Genomic DNA, 18,402 nt, shown 5'->3' on the forward strand with positions numbered 1-18,402 from the left:
TTTTCAAAGGGAAAGGTATTTTGTAATTCTGCCCGACATAATGATGGATGATATCTAGTCGGGTTACTACACAGGCTACCACATAGGTTACTACGAGATACTTCATAGGCCTGCAGGAATGCAAGTGGAACCACTTGCTTAGGCTTCCATTAACAGGGAAATCACAGGAACCTAGAGCTTTCAAAAACCTAAAAAAATCAGGAAGCACTGCATCTACAATGCACTCATCAAAAGAAAGCTTGGATGAATTCAGAAACCTTTAAAACCCAGTTCCAAAATGAATTCATACCAGCTGTAGAGAAATACTTGAAAGACAACAATTTACCGACGAAAGCCCTGTTGTGCTGCTTTGTAATAATGTGCCTTTGCATCCTGCCAAAGACAAACTCACAGAGGGAGATATCAAAGCATTATTTTAGCCACCAAATGTGATCCCTCTTTGCCAGGTAATGGACCAGGGCATCCTTGAAATTGCTGAAGTAGTAGTACTGCCACCTTGTTCTCAGTTCACTGATATCAGCAATTGATGTTAATGAAGACAGTGCATGCATTAAAAGGAAGGATTGACTTACTGGATCAGGGTGTATACGCGGACAAGGAAAAAAATTCCTGGGTTTTTCCCGGTTAAAAATACACTTTCTCCTGGGTGAAAACACGCCTTTCCTGTGTTAAGTGACAGTATATTTTCCCTTATCAATCCTTTGAATGGTTATGGTTCATAAACGGGCGTCGAATTTCCCGGCACTTCTGAAAACAAAAATTCAGGAGAAAAGACACATTTTGGAAATATCTTTGATGTGCAGCAACATGTACGCTGCGTATTTTCGTATTATGAAAGTATACATTGGAATTCCACGAAACGCGCATGTTACTTTCCGAATCATAGAAATCGAGATTGCAATGCTGTTTTCTAAGTCAGTTCATAGCTCATGTCACATAGCTCATGTCACGTTATCTTGACAGCCGATATTCAGAGCATAAGGCACGTGACGTAGTCAGCCAACAGCAACATCACTGTTAAGTAGCACGAACACACAGACAGGGAAGTTAATAGTTTAAATTAATATACAAAGTGATGCTACAAGAAAAGCAAAGCTTTCACATATAATATTGGTCTCTAAGGTTAATAAGCTGCAAGAGAAGCTAAGCTTTCGCATATATGGTAATGTTGATTTTTTGCGCGTGTTACTCTTTTAAGATATATCACACAAATGTGCCAGCAAAATTTTTAATAATGACATAAATGTCTGATCTTCAGGGTTCGAAATTCTTCTAAATGGACCGTCATCAAAGAGTTGATTTGTAAATGAGAGTCAAACGCTCTGTGATTTGTGAAATTCATGGTACATTCTCGCACATAGTTCAACTTACGTGAAAGGATATTTACTTTGAAAGTAACGCTTTTCGAACCACCATTCGCAATTTTTTCCCGCAACCTGTTAGAAATAGTTCGTTTCAGCAGTTGCCAGAGGGCGCAGATAAGAGGCGACACCGCGCTTGCACAGCTATCATGACTTAGGAAGCCCGTATGTACACGTACAACATTGAAAGATCATACATTATGTCATAAAAGAAGACATCAGAGGATACTCAAAGAGCATCAGAATTTCGTGAACCATACTAAAATGTGCACATTTAAAGTGCATACTTAACGTGCACATTTGTATGTCCGGATTCCCAATGAAGTAGACCTCAGCCTGATACTAAGCTTTTCAGTGTGGTTTTCGGGATGTAAATTTTCTTGGAGTACTAGTACTGTATTATATCATGTTTGGTTCTTTATTATGGCATAATGCCATACGCGCTAGAAGATGTTTTAACGTGCACTTGAAATGCAGCGAACAGTTGAAACTAGCCAGTACGGTGGAATTAAACATTTCGTTTCAAATACATTGACTGCCTCTGTGGACAAGGTTAATAAAAGTCAAATTTCTTTAGCAAACAGACAAAAATAACTTCATGGTTCTGCAAGGTGATTAATGCTCGACTATCAGAAAGGTGGAAATAAGATAAAATCTGAAACTAATGACATATTTTAGCCTTCTGTAATTATGTGAATGTATTTTAATTTACTTGATAGCTCCCGGCCACACATATCCGTTTTGTTTTCATTTGACGTGAGAGTAAACGAAAGGGAAAGAGTAAAATCACTACAAGTAAACATGGGTCGCGTGGAGACTACCCACTATAACTCAGACTGCTCTGCGCATCAGCCCCGGATCTACGATATTTGCGAACCGGGTCAATACTAAAAAAAAATCAAATTTTCAAAAATATGTTCATCTTTTAGTGCAAATTTTTCTGAAAAGCCTGAAACATAAAACGTATGTAAGACATATTATTTGGTCTTAAGTGTGCCAGAGTGCAGTGCCACACCTCTTCATAAAGCATTCTTCTATCACACGTCACTGTATTTCACTCTGTGGAACTGAAACATGTATATTTTGTAATGGATGCCATCAAACTATAATCAGGACAGTGGAAATTGAAATGTCCTGTGGTGCCTCTCCCACTCCAAGTCGGCCAGTTTGACAGCCTCCCCCCCCCCCCCCCCACTTTTTTTTTTTTTTTTTTTTTTTTTTTAAAAAAATCTCACAGTTAATGGTGGATAGGATTATTTGTAATTGGGAGAACAAGAACTCTTGAGAAAATTTGAACTCTTTATTGCCTATTAGCTAATAACTTGCTGTTTTGTGTGACATAAAATTAAATATAGGATACATAAAACCAATAAAGACAAGAGACAAGCAAGAAAGTAGACATTTATTCAATCCTTAGCTCCTCGCATTTTTTCTCTCTAACCTTGCTACAGCTTTACATGGCGTGCTTGCCCTTCTGCGAAAGAATCTATTACCTCATCAAAGTTCGTCAGACGTTTTGTTACATGAAAAATCGAAATGTCATTATCTAATACTGAAAAAGCTGTTAACACAAATAACACCCAAGACTGATGTGGTTTCTTGATCTGATTACGTTTATTTTGTCACTGTCTGCTAGGTAAAACAAAAATATTGCAGCAATTTTGTAACACACACCAAATAAACGAGACTGTTTTGGCACAAGTGGCCATTTTTATCCATTTTTATAACATGACAGAATATAATTCACGAAGTATCAATATCAAATGCCTATTAGGCCTACTACAAGCAAAAAGCTTTATGTTAGGAAATAGTTTCACATTTCATTTCAGTTTCTCAAGCATGAGATCAAAAAGTAGTATTACAAAATTTTTATATAAATTTGGAATCGTCTTATTCTTCCATAATTTGTATAATGTCCCCGTTTCTTCTCCTTTCTCGTTCTAACAAACAACCCTGTCACCACCAATTCTGTGGCTATTCCTGCCGTTGTCAAAATTCGTTTGCCGATTAACTTCACTAACCCTGCCAGAACCACAGGTTTAGTAATCCCGCGATTATTTTCCGGTTAGGCATTATTACGTGTTCGTACACGTTTTTCGCATTCCTTCCAGAATAGAATTTAAGCGGCTGCTAGCCGGGGACTGTACAACTGGCCCTTATTAGTGTAGCGATCCGGCAAAATATTTTCTGTCAAAACTTCATTTCCTTGGATACACTGAGAAGATAATATGTAATCTTTCTCACCTGTTCTTCCTGTCAATCGTTTATTTCCATTCTGGTAGTCTGAATCTATGGACTTCGCTAGTAACTATAACAACGCTGAACATTCCCAAACCCAATCAACCACATAATCAGACAGCGATTGGCATTCATTCGTTCAGCTTTACTCCGCTCAGATCGTATAGCCCCGTTCCCTTCTGTCTGCAGAAAATTTATTTTTAGATGCAACGAGGATTCTCCTGACAGAGACGTCACGTACCACGCATTCAGCTTATGATTCATTAATAAATCAACCTAAAATGTGTTCAAAAATGTTCAAAAACAAATAGGGTAGTGTTTCAAAATCATATGAATAATCGATAGACAAATGTCCGCTGGATGCTACGGGCTTTGTTAAACAAGTTTTTTTCCTCAAGTATATGAACTTGGCGCCCCCTTTCCCCAGTAGCACCTAGCTGCTTGCTGCGACTGCTAGCACAGCCAACAGCCACATTTCTATAGCCAGAAGCGGGAGAATCTACTACTCAAACACGACTCAACTGTGCAAGCGCATGAGCCTGCTTTTAACTGCTAAAACAAATCTAATGTAAACAGTTGTCACTTCATGCTTATCGGAGGCTATTTGCTGTTTTGAAGCATTGCATAGTCTTCCAAAGGCCTTTGACAAATTTTGCTGTTGGCAGATGCTTGCATGAGCACTGTGTGTCGTCATTGTATGTGGCACATTTCCTTTGCAATGTATGTTATTTTGGTTTTTTCCTCTCGTTTATGTTTTATTGTTGAAGTATTATTCTGAAGTAGCAGGATACAGTAATATCCTTTGTTAGAGTATCTTTTTTTGCCAGTCAAAATTACATAAATTTAACTGAAAACTAAAACAATGAGAAATTCCCGAAATTCTAAAAAAAATTTCCAGGTTTTTCCCAGTTTTCTCCCGGATGAAAAAATTCCCGGGTTTTTCCCGGATCTCCCTGTTGTCCCAGGTCGTATACACCATGTAGATGTTATAAGTTGGTTGGTGGAAGCATGTGAAGAGATTCAGAATTATCCCCTGTGAAATTATTTTAGACCATGAAGTTGGTTGGTTTAACTTTGATGCCACATACGAAACAAAAAAGATAGAAATGATGATATCGTTTCAGTGCTCAAAAATGTACCGGGCTGTCAGGATGTCGATGCAAAGGACATCACAGAATAGATGGCAAATGATGAAGCTGATGAACTGACAATGATACTGGGGAAATGGTGACACAGGGGGAAGTAATACAAGGAGCAGACAGAAGAAATCTCATTCCACATTCAGAAGGGTTTAAGGCAGTGTGCCACAGTACATTAGTGTGGAGGAGGACGAAATGCCAGCTGATATCACCTGTTTGCGCAAGTGGAGGGAATTTGCAACACGGAAGAGGACTACAAGAGAGAAACAGTCATCTATCAGACTAAAATCTCAAGTTTCTTCTTTTTTGTTAGCCCTGGCCATTCACACAAGTGTACTCATACACTCATGCCTTACAATGCAGGTCGTGTTTTATTTACCGTAAAAGTTTTTGAAGGGATCAGTATGTACATAACAAACACTGTAACTAGCATGTATTATATGAGAAGTAGAAGTTGTTAATAAAATCAGGTTTTGGTATAAGAACATAGCACTTTGAATGGTACAGCCAGGGTCAGAAGACAGAATTTATAGAACTTTGGCCTATATGGATTTTTCTTACCCAGCCTGATCTTCTGCCACATTAGGCTGGATGGTCTAGTGTACCATTTTTTTTCAAAAAATGAGTTTTCAATATTATAGTGTTGTCAGTACTCTGCTGTGCATCCCTAGACTTGATCCAGGAGACAAACCATGGAGAAAAGTATTTCAAACATGTGATAGTACATGGTGTATGGTCTCTGCTTCCTTCTGTAGTTCCAAAATGTAAAGGATGTGAGAAGTGGTTTTTGTCAACTACATTTCTACTAGTTAAAAACATAATGCTGTATTTCAGTACTTGTACAGGGGAGGCCAAGAGTCCTGAAGAGGTTATAACTATGAATAACATTTTTTTATTCTTTTCTCCTTTATTTTGTTCGATATTCTGACAGAGTATGAGAGATTGACCATGGAAAAATTCAGTATCATTCAATGAACCAATGTTGCAGAATTTAGTTTGAAAACAGTTATAGCCCCTTCATTACTTTGGACCCATCCTGTATTATCGCAAATAAAACAATGTAGTGCCTCAGTATTAATGGCACTTGGAACAAAAACTTTCTTCTGACTATTTTGATGAAAGCCGACATTTTTGAGAGCATGGCTGTGCACAAAATACAAGTCAAATCTTGGAAAGAAGAAAACAGCACCCAGCCACTAGTAATAATGCTGTTTATTTAAACAAATAGCACTGTTACCAGTTTTGAATTGACAGGTTAGTCTTCAGACAGTTGTTCACGTTTATATTACATTTGTTATTGTTGGGGGAAAAAATACACAACATGATCATGTGTCTGGAGATATTTATATTTAACATTCCTTATTTATTGAGTTGCAGTAAATTTAGTACAATGTTAATAACTCAATTTTGTGTGCTAAATGGGGGGGACTACAAAACGTCTGATCTACTGGCTTGTACACTGAAGAGCCAAAGAAGCTGGTGCACCTGCCTAATAATATCGTGTAGAGCACACAAGTGCCGCAACACAACGTGGCATGGACTTGACTAAAGTAGTGCTGCAGGGAACTGAAACCATGAATCTTGCAGGGCTGTCCATAAATCTGTAAATGCATGAGGATGTGGTGATCTCTTATGAACAACACGTTGCTAGGCATTCCAGATATGCTCAATAATGTTCGTGTCTGGTGAGTTTGATGGCCAGAGGAAGTATTTGAACTCAAAAAATTGTTCCTGGAGCCACTCTGTAGCAATTCTGGACATGTGAGGTGTCGCACTGTCCTGCTGGAATTGCCAAAGTCCATCAGAATGCGCAATACACATGAATGAATGCAGGTGATCAGACAGGATGCTTATGTATGTGTCATCTGTCAGAGTCGTATCTAGATATATCAAGGGTCCCATATCACTCCAGCTGCACACGCCCCACACTATTACAGTGTCTCCACCAGCTTGAGCTTTAACAGTCCCCACCTGACACGCAGGTTTCACAGATTCATGAGGTTGTCTCCATACCCGTACACGTCCATCTGCTTGGTACACTTTGAAACGAGACTAGTCTGACCAAGCAACATGTTTCCAGTTATCAACAATTCAATGTCAGTGTTTATGGCCCTAGGTGAGGTGTAATGCTGTGTGCTGAGCAGTCATCAAGTGTACAAGAGTGGGCCTTCAGCTACAAAAGCCCATATCAATGATGTTTCGCCGAATGGTTTGCACGCTGACACTTGTTGATGGCCCAGCATTGAAATCTGTATCAGTTTGCAGAAGGATTGCACTTCTGACAAGCTGAACGATTCTTTTCAGTCACCATCAGTCCTTTTCTTGCAGAATCTTTTTTCCAGCTGCAGCGATGTTGGAGATTCGAAGTTTTACCGGATTCCGGATATTCAAGGTACACTTGTGAAGTGGTCGTACAGAAAAATCCCCACTTCATCACTACCTTGGAGATGCTGCGTCCCATCACTCGTTCGCCGACTATAACACCACATTCAATCTCATTTAAGTTTTGATAACCTGCCATTGTAGCAGCAGTAACCGGTCTAACAACTGGGCCAGTGACTTGTCGTCTTATATAGGCGTTGCCGACCGCAGTGCGGTATTCTGCCTGATTTTCACATATCTGTATTTGAATACACATGCCTATACCAGTTTCTTTGTCACTTAAGTGTATTTCTGGCTGCAATACTGTGGTACACCATTTAACAACACACAATGGTTCTCCTGTTAACCATGCATAACTTTATTAAAAATCTCTCAAGCAGCTTTATGAAACTTCATAAGTTCCCACTTGCAGCCTATAAACTGATAGTTCTTTACCTTGTTGTTTTCGGGTTGTTCCACGATGCAAACCATGATTCTGCAGTTAAGTCTCCATAACTTTGTTAAATGACATGTACCCGCTTTATCGATTTTAACATACCAATTCTGGCACCCTACACTGCAAGGTCATGGATTATTGCAACACAGCATTCAACACAAGAAATGATCCTCCAGCTCATGAAAACTGCCTCTTGTTTCTTGAATTTCAATACATTCCAGATAGCAGCATGTAAAATGTCAGACATACTAGCTTGTGTGTTTGCAAATTTACTAATGTAGCAAAACATTCAATTTTAGAATTATTGTTCCCAGTTAAATCTGCATAACTTCAATAATACTGTCACCAGCTATTATATGAAGGTGAAGATATTCCTGCTGGCAGCCTTTAAACTGTCATCACTACTAACTTGTGCTTTCTCAGATCGACTATTGCAGCACAGCATTCAATGCCACACATACCAGTTCTCCACAGTGTGTAACTTCGTTAAAACATCTCTAGCTGTTTTATGAAGGTATCTGCTTGCTACCTATCAGTTACAAACCCTATCACTTTGATTTTTTCCGGATCTACTATTCTGGCACAGCATTCCACTGTCACAGAAAACAGTTTTCCAGTAAATCTTCCACAGAGAGGCACCTGTCTCACTATCTGTAAGCTGTTTTCCTCCTCCTATTAGTCACCCAACAGCAACAAATTAAAATATGTCACAGATGCTATGATACATCGGAACTGATTACATTTACAACACAGTAATCAACACAATCAGGAAAGAATACACAAATGGAAGTGACAATGAAAGCTACATTTCCACAAACTTTATTGGTATCTGAATCTGAAAGAATTACACTTGGTATGAAGAAAACATTCAGTATTTATGCATTTTTGGTGAACATCATGACAAAATGAGAAAATCATAATCAACTGAACGATCTCTACATCTTCAATTTTGCTCACAAATAATGATACAGATAGTAAAAAATCTATTTCAACAAAAATTATGGTTGTTGCAGTAGAAAAATTAATGTCCTTGGTATTTTTAGAATGTTCTAACAAGAAGCAGATTTGTTATTTCAATATATTAACTGTACGAAAATGTCACTGAGAAATAATATATGCCCTATACATGCTAATTAATGCATTTAAGCTTAGCCATTTACATGTATGGTTATAACTTACTGCCCTTCATTGTGCAAAACTGATTATACATTCAGATGCAATACGTGTTGAAAATGTATTCTCTATGGGTGACAAGTGACATTCAAAACCTGCTGAAATATCTGCCACTTGGGTCATACACAATTTCATACCACTGTTTTCAGATGGGCATTGAGAATATATAAATTTTGTCAGAGCGAAACAAAACAATAAAATAATTTTAAAGCAACTTAAATTAATGCTGAAAATGATATTAACATTTAACATAACTATTACTGCTTGTCAAATAAATAATTTTGCAATTTCCTTCTCAGAAGAAAGAACGGACGAATTACAAAATTATCTGGAATTCCATCTGCAGAATAATCATAGCTTAGCAGTAATGTATGTAAATATTTGCAAATTGAAATACTAATGTCAAATACCTTAATATTAGGTAGTTAAAAGATTCTAGTTTGGTCACTATCACGAAGCACACATATAATTTCATAGACAAAACAAAATTCATAAATAATGCTTTCAATAAAATCAATGTATGCTAGTTCTGTATGTAGTATCTCAAACTGTATACTGCATTTCAATTATAATTACAAGACTAAATTATTCTTCTCCTGTGACACACACACACACACACACACACACACACACACACACACACACACACTCTTCTCTCACAAAATACTGACTGCAGCAATGATTTGAAGGAGCCAATTTTGCTCCCAAAGAGGATATCAACCTATACTTTCCTCCAAATAAGTAGTTGATTCATACTAATGAGATGTCCTTTCTTCTCCAAAAAATACATTCACTAACATGTTTGTCATATCACCTCATGGCATTTCACTTGCAACAACTACTGTAATTATAAGTTGCTAACTTGTTTACAGATATTTTTAAAGTTTGTGTTCATGTCATACAAAATCAAGTAATTATCTCTTCTTACATTCACACAAACCCAAAGTTTTTGTTTTAATAGCGAGTAGTAGTTTGTGTCGCAGAACGGCACGACTGCTATATAATGGAATATACAACCGAGATATACATGTGTTGGCTGTAGGCAAGTGAGAATCATCAGCTGGACGAATAGTTACACTTGGCATAGGCTGAAATCCGTCTTCACTAGCTGGTAATGCTGGAGATCCCGTCCAGAAATAAACCTGTACAAATGGTATGGCAAAAGAATAAAGAATGAAATAAACATTAGTACTGTTACTGAAAAAAAAAAAAAAAAAAAAAAAAAAAAAAAAAAAAAAACTATGTAGACAAATTTATTATAAAAGTAACCACAAAACACATGTAAACTCAATGTGTGTGGAGAGAGAGAGAGGGGAGGGGGGAGAGGGGGAGAGAGAGAGAGAGAGAGAGAGAGAGAGAGAGAGAGAAGGAGGGGGCGGGAGGGAGGGAGGGAGGGAGGGAGGGAGAGAGAAGAGAGAGAGAGAGAGAGAGAGAGAGAGAGAGAGGGAGGGAGAGAGGGGGGGGGGTGGGGAGAGAGGGAGAGAGAGAGAGAGAGAGAGAGAGAGAGAGAGGGGGGGGGGGGGGGGGTGGGGGGGCAGAGGAAGAACATGAAACATGAAACTTTCAACATTTGTAACAAATACATGAATAATCAAACGGAAATTAAATGACACATTTTCGTCAGAAAGCAATGTTGTTATAGAAACAATTGTAAAAAAAACATCTTGCATTTTTTGTAAAAATTAAATTTATTTTGTTATTTATGCTGAACTGGTTTCAAATACAGTTCCCTATAAAACAGTAAAAAAGAAACTTTTGCATGACATAGCACACGACATACATCATAACTTACACATTAAAGAAGTATCGATTGTTTTATTATGTGGATCTGAGGAAGCACCTTAAAAACAGCGAACGAAAATAACAAGCACCTTTGACAGCCCCTTCAGTCATATATCAACTGATTGAATTGATGAAATCAATGGTGTTCCAATTCAGCTTGGCAAAACGGGACACTAATATAACACAGGGGGCAGGACTGTGTCATCAAAAGATTTCTCCTAGATTTCCAGGCTGAAATTCTGAATATCTCTGGATCAGTTTTTGCTGTGTGTGAGGGCAAGTTTTACTTTACTAGTTTCCATGGGTGCAAATGAAACTTTTTCAGGTTCTGTGCCACGTATTAGTGATTATTCCGAGCTCAGCTAAGCTTTCCAGTTTTATCAAAAACTCATTAGTTATAAGGCTCGGCCACCTTGTAAATTCCTTTGTGACTGTTGTTTGTCACCACACTGTGCCATATTATTTTAAGCAGAATGTAACATAAACAGCTTTTGACAGCAATGATGAGTCATGATCATTATTGAAGCATAAAAATATGTGAAAGTTGGCAAAACACTATTGTGGATTGACATTAGTAAACAGAACCACATCCTGAACATTTGAAATCTATACAAAAACATTTCTGTTGATACATGACACTGTTCCTGTTCCATGAATGTTGAATTCACAACTACATCACATAAAACAAATATGAAATGGAAAAGAAATAAGCAATATGGGGATGGGGCTGGTGGTGGTGGTGGTAGTGAAATAATTAATGTATAGACAAGAAATGGGCAGTTATTCAAAATTCCTAGCTGCATTTATTTCTCTAATTACTGTGGCTCTGCATACATTCTAATTTTTATTTTATTTACCTTCCTCTACAGGCTCATTATTCGACCCCCCCCCCCCCCCCCAAAATTTCTTATTTCCAGTTATGTTCTTTCTTCTGTTTCTCATCCCCCCCCCCCCCGGCCACCTCCTTCCTCTCTTATTCCTCCCCCCCCCCCCCCGGCCACCTCCTTCCTCTCTTATCTCCCCCCCCCCCCCCACCATCCTCTCCTTTTGGCTCTAAAATTTTTACATTGTAATTCAAAAATTTTATAGCGCTGCCATTTGCTCTAAGCTCAGAGCATTCAATTTTGCTTACTTTATAAAATTCTTATCATATATTCATATACCCTACTTTTGTATATTCACCTTTCTTTCTAAAGAATTATACAGTTTCAATTTTACCTTTATCATTAACATGGGTTACGTAACTTCAACCTGCGTATTCTTTATGATTTATTTGTATGTCTACGCACTTCTGCATAGACAGCCACCACACATCACTTTCTTAGACCTCCTCTTAGCTCACCTAGCGATCCACACACACTGGTGTTTATGTGGGTACAAGGCATTTCCTGTTCTTATATGTTTGTGATCACATTCCGATCTCTGCACCCCTTTCCACTATAGTTTGACGAGTGTTTACATTTCTTTTGGTATTATTCGTTAGCTCATGCAGATTTCATACTGATTTTATTTTATTTTACACGTCATTTTACATGTCTAGTTCCTTATGAGCAAATCTCCAAGGTCATGGAATGTTTTAGTACATGAAATTACAACATGAAAGTAATAACAGATTAAAAAAAGTGTTTATGAACCCAAACAAAGGCAAGCCATAAGTTTATGTGAACGCAATCAACAATATAACACAGGAATCAGCTTAATTTTTCAAGCAACTCCTCGACAGAATACAAGGAGTGACCCACGAGGAAACTCTTCAGTTTCAATTTCAAAGCCCGTGGATTACTGCTAAGATTTTTGAATTCTTGTGGTAGCTTACTGAAAAGGGATGCAGTAGTATATTGCGCACATTTCTGCACAAGAGTAAAGGAAATGCGATACAAATGCAGACTGGATTTCTGCCTAGTATTAACTGAGTGAAAGCTGCTAATTCTTGGGAATAAGCTGATATTGTTAGCAAGAAATGACAGTAAGAATATATATGTTGAGAGGCCAATGTCTGAATACTCAGACAAGATGTTTGCGAACTTACTGCTCCATCCATTTTTAATAAGCTACCACTCGAATTCAAATATCTTAGCAGTAATCCACGCGTTTTCAAATCGAAACTGAAGAGTTTCCTCATGGGTCACTCTTTCTACTCTGTCGAGGAGTTCCTTCAAAAATTAAACTGATTCTTATTGTATTGTTGATTGTGTTTACTTAAACTTATGGACTGACTCTTTTCGGACTCATAAACATTTTCTTTTATCTGTTATTAGTTTTATGTTGTAATTTCATGTACTGACATGCTCCATGACCTTGGAGATTTGCTCCTCAATTTGATCCTATGGAACCTGACGTGTAAATGAACAATTAAAACCTCTTACTGTGAACCGCGCATTTCTGAGCCAAAAATATCCTTTTAGAATGGGAAGAGTTACCCAAAGATATAATACCGTACATCATAAGTGACTGAAAATAAGCAAAGTAGACTACTTTTCGTGTCGAGCTAACTAACTTTGGGTACCATTCAAATGGTAAAAATGGCAGGATTAAGTCTCTGAACAAGACCTTGAATATGGGCTTTCCAAAACAGTTTACTACGTATCTGAACATCTAGAAATTTTAACTGTTTAGTTTCACTAATCAATGCTCATTTTGTGAAATTAAAACATCGGATTTCGTTAAATTGTTAGAAACTGTACAAACTGATACTGAACTTGAGGTGACAACCCCCATTTGACCATGCCCCACTGAAGACCTCACATCATAGCCGTTCTCAACACTGTGAATAATGACCTTTTGCTGTCCACTGTTAAATTAAAGAGGTGAACCGATTGCGAGCTACTCCCCCTATTCCATAATGGTCCAACGTCTGGAGCAATATTTTGTGATCAACACCATCAAACGCCTTAGTTAAATAAAAAAAGATGTCTAGCGTTTGAAACCTTTTGTTTAATCCATCCAGTGCCTCACACAGGAAAGAGAATATAGCATTTTCAGTTGTTAAATCACTTCCAAAACCAAACTGTCCTTTTGATAGCAAATTATGTGAAATAAAATGATCAATTACCCTTACATACACAGCCTCTTCAATAACTTTAGCAAACATTGATGGCATAGAAATGGGTCTAAAATGGTCTACATTATCCCTTTCTCCCCTTTCATAAAGTGGCTTTACTACAGAGTACTTTAATCGTTCAGGAAATTGACCATTCTTAAAGGAAAAATTACAAATATGTCTCAGTACAGGGCTAACATGTGCAGAACAGTACTTTAATATTCTACTAGGCACTCAATCATATCCATGAGAGTCCTTAGTCTTCAGTGATTTAATTATTAACTCAATCTCCTGCTTGTCAGTATCACAGAGTAGTATTTCAGACATCAATCTTGGAGAGGCATTTTCCAGGAGTGTTACACGATTCCCTGTAGAAACTAAGTTTTTATTTAACTCACCAGCAATGCTCAGAAACTGATTGTTAAATACTATGCATATGTCTGACTTATCAATAACAGTAATATTTTTACTACAAAATGACTTTATATCGTTTGACTTTGTGCTGCTGACCACACACTTCCTTCACAACTGACCGTATGGTTTTAATTTTATCCTGTGAATTAGCTACTCTATCTGCGCACTGCTACATACTGTTTGCCTTCCTAATAACATTTTTAAGCACCTTACAATACCGTTTGTAATGGGCTACTGTAGCTTGACTGTGGCTACTTCCAACATTTCTGATATAATTCCCACTTTGTTTCTACATGATATTCTTATCCCACTATTCAGCCATTCAGGTTGCCTTTTATTGCTACTACCCTGTTTAGAACATTTGAAGGGAAAGCAACTTTCAAAGAGCATGAGAAATGTGTTAAGGAAAGCATTATGTTTGTCATCTGTGTTATCGGCACTATAAATATCCTGCAGCTCTTGCTCCTTAAAGAGGTCTAAAAAACACACTATTGCTGTTGGATTAGCTTTTGTACAGAGGCCATTCACCCTTTTACTAACAGAATGCCCCTCTACTAATGAAAAAATGAATAAAAATATTGCCTATAGCAGTGCTACAGTTCCCCTGCACCCTGGTTGGGAAAAAAAACCAACAACAACAACGGTGTCTGCATCAGAACATATGAATTTAGCAGATTTTCCAGCATCCGTTTTGTTGCACAATCACATACAAAATTAATACTGAAGTCATTAAGTATAACTAATTTTTGGTACTATAATAAAAACTAATAAAGTGAACCAGAACCCTGTCTAGCTTGAGCAGAAATGCTCTGAAGTCAGAGTTAGGGGACCTATAAACAGCAACAATTAGACGTTTAGTTTCACCAAATTCCACTGCCCCTGTTCAGTTCAGTGTTGTGAACATTTACGGACTCAAATGGAATGCTGTTGTTTTTTTTTACGTAGCCACTCCCCCACACCGCAAAAAACTTCTTGAAAAACAGCCAGCTGATTTCTCTCCTGGTAAAGGAAGCCTCTGAATTGTTAAAATATTTAACTGATGCTCCGATATACCAATAATATCAGAGTCAACATCTACAAGCAGTTCACTAACTTTATCACTAATACCTCTTATATTTTGATGAAATATGCTAATTCCTTCTCTACTTTAATACCTGACCTCCTCTGAAGGTTATTTCTTTGTTAGAGGGACTTTCTTTAAGCAGGGATACGTATTAGCTGACTTCAATTTTTAAAAAAAGTGCAGCTCTAACATCAACTACTACAGGGGTGATCCCACCACTGCCCACTGCACTGTCATCTATAAGCTTTGTCAGCCTCCCCTTCCCATACCTATCGAGATGCAGGCCATGCCTAGTGAAATCCGATCTACTGGCAGACTCAACTGGCACCACTGCAAAGTGAGCCGTGCCCTCCGCCATCAGTACCTTCTCCAGCCCCATGTAACACCTCTAACAGATGCATTAAGATGAGGCCGATCATGACACTGAAACAGCTGCACAAAGTGCGCATTAGTGCCCCCCGTTTGAGTGGCTATCTTCACCATGTCACCACCTACATCATACTCCCCATCCCTATCAAGACTAATCTATGCTCCACCTACAATCCCTACCTCTTTCATAAAATTCCTACATAACGCCTCTATGTTAACAGTCAACCTCAGCCAACCCCATACTAGGCTTCACAGTGCTGGTACTCACTCCCTAACACTTCCTGCAACTGCTGGTCCATACCTCTGCCATGCGAACTACCTAGCAGCAGAACCACCTTCTTTCTGTTACAGTTTGCAACTGACTTAGGTTCCCTAACTGCTGAGAACTGCTGCATGTTCCCTACACCTACAGCTGCAAGATGCTACTATCCACTAACCTCTGACAGTTTGTCACATCTACTGGTTATACGCAAAGTACGACTGCCTGAATATCTCCTCCTCCTAGCTGCCTTCTTACCAACTGCCAGTTCGGATTCTGCAGCACCACTCATCCTCCTCAACCTATCTCGTTCCTCCTTTGCATCTTGTAACTGGATCTGCGTCTTGTAAATGGACCTGAAGGGCCACATATCTTATGCGCCTGCTCTTCTATCAACTTATTTCTGCGACAAATTCTGCATTTCCAGGAGAGGGTCTCGCTAGAATGCCCACTGGCTTCCCCACCGCATTCTTCCCCAATGAAAAGACTTTGACAAATCTCACACTGTAACCCACTTCTCACTCATCATAAAATTTTAACAGTTACTGGATAAACTAAATGTCTACATTACCTAAGTTCAATTACAAGAGTAGAACTGAGCTCAATAAAGCTTTTTACAGTTTTAAAACAATATTACTCCTTTCTTATGGTTCAAACTTTATGACTGTGTATTTTGTTTTAACCTTATGTTGCTGAGGCTTCCCATTATATGACTAATGCATCTTTTGCAGTTTTAAGGCACGTGCAATATTTTTTATACCTTCTGAACATTAGATCAATCTCGGTGCCTGTTGGTGCCAGATAGTTTCATGTACGTTCATGTAACAAAAGCGTTTTTGTTATCAGTTGTAGATATCTGGAGATGACACCAGCCATGTGAAATGCACTGTTAGCAATTAAGCCTTTTGAAACAGACTGTTTTTTCTTTTCGCAAAGATTTCCAAGGTCGTAGCTAGCTGTAATCGAGCAACAAACATTAGAACAATTCAATGCTTTTCTTCCCATTTTTTTAAAACAACTCCATAACAAATTAATTCCTAAACAGAATCTCATCATTTTAATGAGTCAGAACATATCTTCCTGTCTTCGAACAGTTAAACTTTCTAGTCTCTCGGAATTACCTGACTTTTCCAGTAAATTCAATTACCGTGGCAGTACAGCTGCCAAGTGAACATCATTATTACATGAACTTTCATAATTTGACAAGTTCAGAAATAACTGCTCCAGCTTAAGTTTAATACCTGCTATAACTCCACCAACATCAAAGGAGCAAACTTGTATGGTAGTGTCAGCAACTGAGATATCGATGTCATACGGATATCAAAACCACATGGTATAACATAAAATGGCAATCATGCCAAAATAGGCCTACTATAATAATAATAATAAAGTAATCGAACACAGCAGTGTCCTGGTCTCATAGCATGATACATGATGTCCCCAGAATTTTTTTGATTTTTCAGACAAGACGCCACCTTGGCAATCTGATGCCCAGCTGAACAGCTGGAGATTAGTCATCATATCCTTATTTTTTCACATCTCTCCAGTAATTGTGCCTTTTGGTTTTACTGTAACTAATGATGTGGAATGATAGTCTGTCAGATGCCACACACTGTAATTTGTAACATTGTAAATAAAACAATTAGATGCTAGAACTGAAATTAGTTTGGTGTAAATAGAACAAAAATTTCTATTTTGGTGATAACTCAATCTTCCGTTTTTACAATACACTATGGTTGTGGGACATTTAAAACATACTTTATTTTAATAACAGTAACTGTACTGTATGTTGGGATCATAGTAGCACAGAGATCATAGTTTGTAGCAAATGAATGTCTAAGGTGTGTCTCACAATGCTACGAAAAAAGTAATTGTAATTGGTGGCACTGCAGGCTACAGTGAATTGCATAATAGTACAAGGCTAGTTGACTGCTTTAAGGCACAAATATATAAAACTGATTTAAGATGTACCCCTCTCAAAGTATACATTTGTGTAGGTGAGCTAAATCTTCACAAGAAGCAGTATGATGGTGCTAGTTGCTCAGAGTATACTTGTGATTGCCTGGGGATTAGTCTACGTAAGTGGCACCACCTAACACAGTTCAAGAGGGGCAAAGCTTACAGGAACAAAAATCATTATCAAAGAAATAAAAAACAACTAGAGTTTCCTATTGTTTTAAATAAAAACCAGGAAATTGGAAGTTGGGCAGCAAAGAAACAGCACTGTTTGATTTTTTAATGTCTGGTAAAAGACAAGATCCATTATAAGACTATCTACAAAGTTTCATATGGAAATTTCAGAATCATCAAGAATGTTTAACCACATCCTATAAAGAAGGATGAGAATGTGGTAGAATGCAATAAATATGGGAATAGAGGCTCAAGAATACGTGGCCTACAGGTAGAGAACACAGCAGTCACAAATGATTCTGCATTATTAGGAAAAAAAAGTGATATGAAAATTATTTTAAAAAACTGACTGAAGAAAGAACAAAAGTCTGTATATCATATGAGATGACAAGAATACCTAGAATAGGAACAAAATAAACAACCAGAAAGTGAAGTATGAAAAGATCAAAGGGACCAGATAAAGTTAAAATCCTTGAGAATGGACACAACCATTCTGACTTGATAAAAAGTAAAAAAGGCTAACACTAAAAAGGCTGATTTAGCATGTACAGAAAAAGTACACAGTTTCTTGTAAAGAAGTTTAAGAATTACATCACAGTAGCGAAGAAAGAAGTAT

The 18,402-nt window shown here is 37.8% G+C and overlaps 1 protein-coding gene across 1 annotated transcript in view; it reads right to left on the bottom strand.

The window, feature by feature from the left end:
- Window positions 1–8,359: 8,359 nt before the first annotated feature.
- LOC124777488 (E3 ubiquitin-protein ligase UBR5) overlaps window positions 8,360–18,402 on the bottom strand; it is a 344,177-nt gene continuing 334,134 nt past the window's right edge. The window contains exon 46 of the mRNA XM_047252926.1: window positions 8,360–9,871. Within this exon, the coding sequence (XP_047108882.1) occupies window positions 9,644–9,871 (228 nt within the window). The 3' untranslated portion in view covers window positions 8,360–9,643. The remainder of the gene's footprint in view (window positions 9,872–18,402) is intronic.

This window comes from Schistocerca piceifrons, chromosome 2 (assembly GCF_021461385.2).
Source record: "Schistocerca piceifrons isolate TAMUIC-IGC-003096 chromosome 2, iqSchPice1.1, whole genome shotgun sequence".
Lineage (NCBI taxonomy): Eukaryota > Metazoa > Arthropoda > Insecta > Orthoptera > Acrididae > Schistocerca > Schistocerca piceifrons.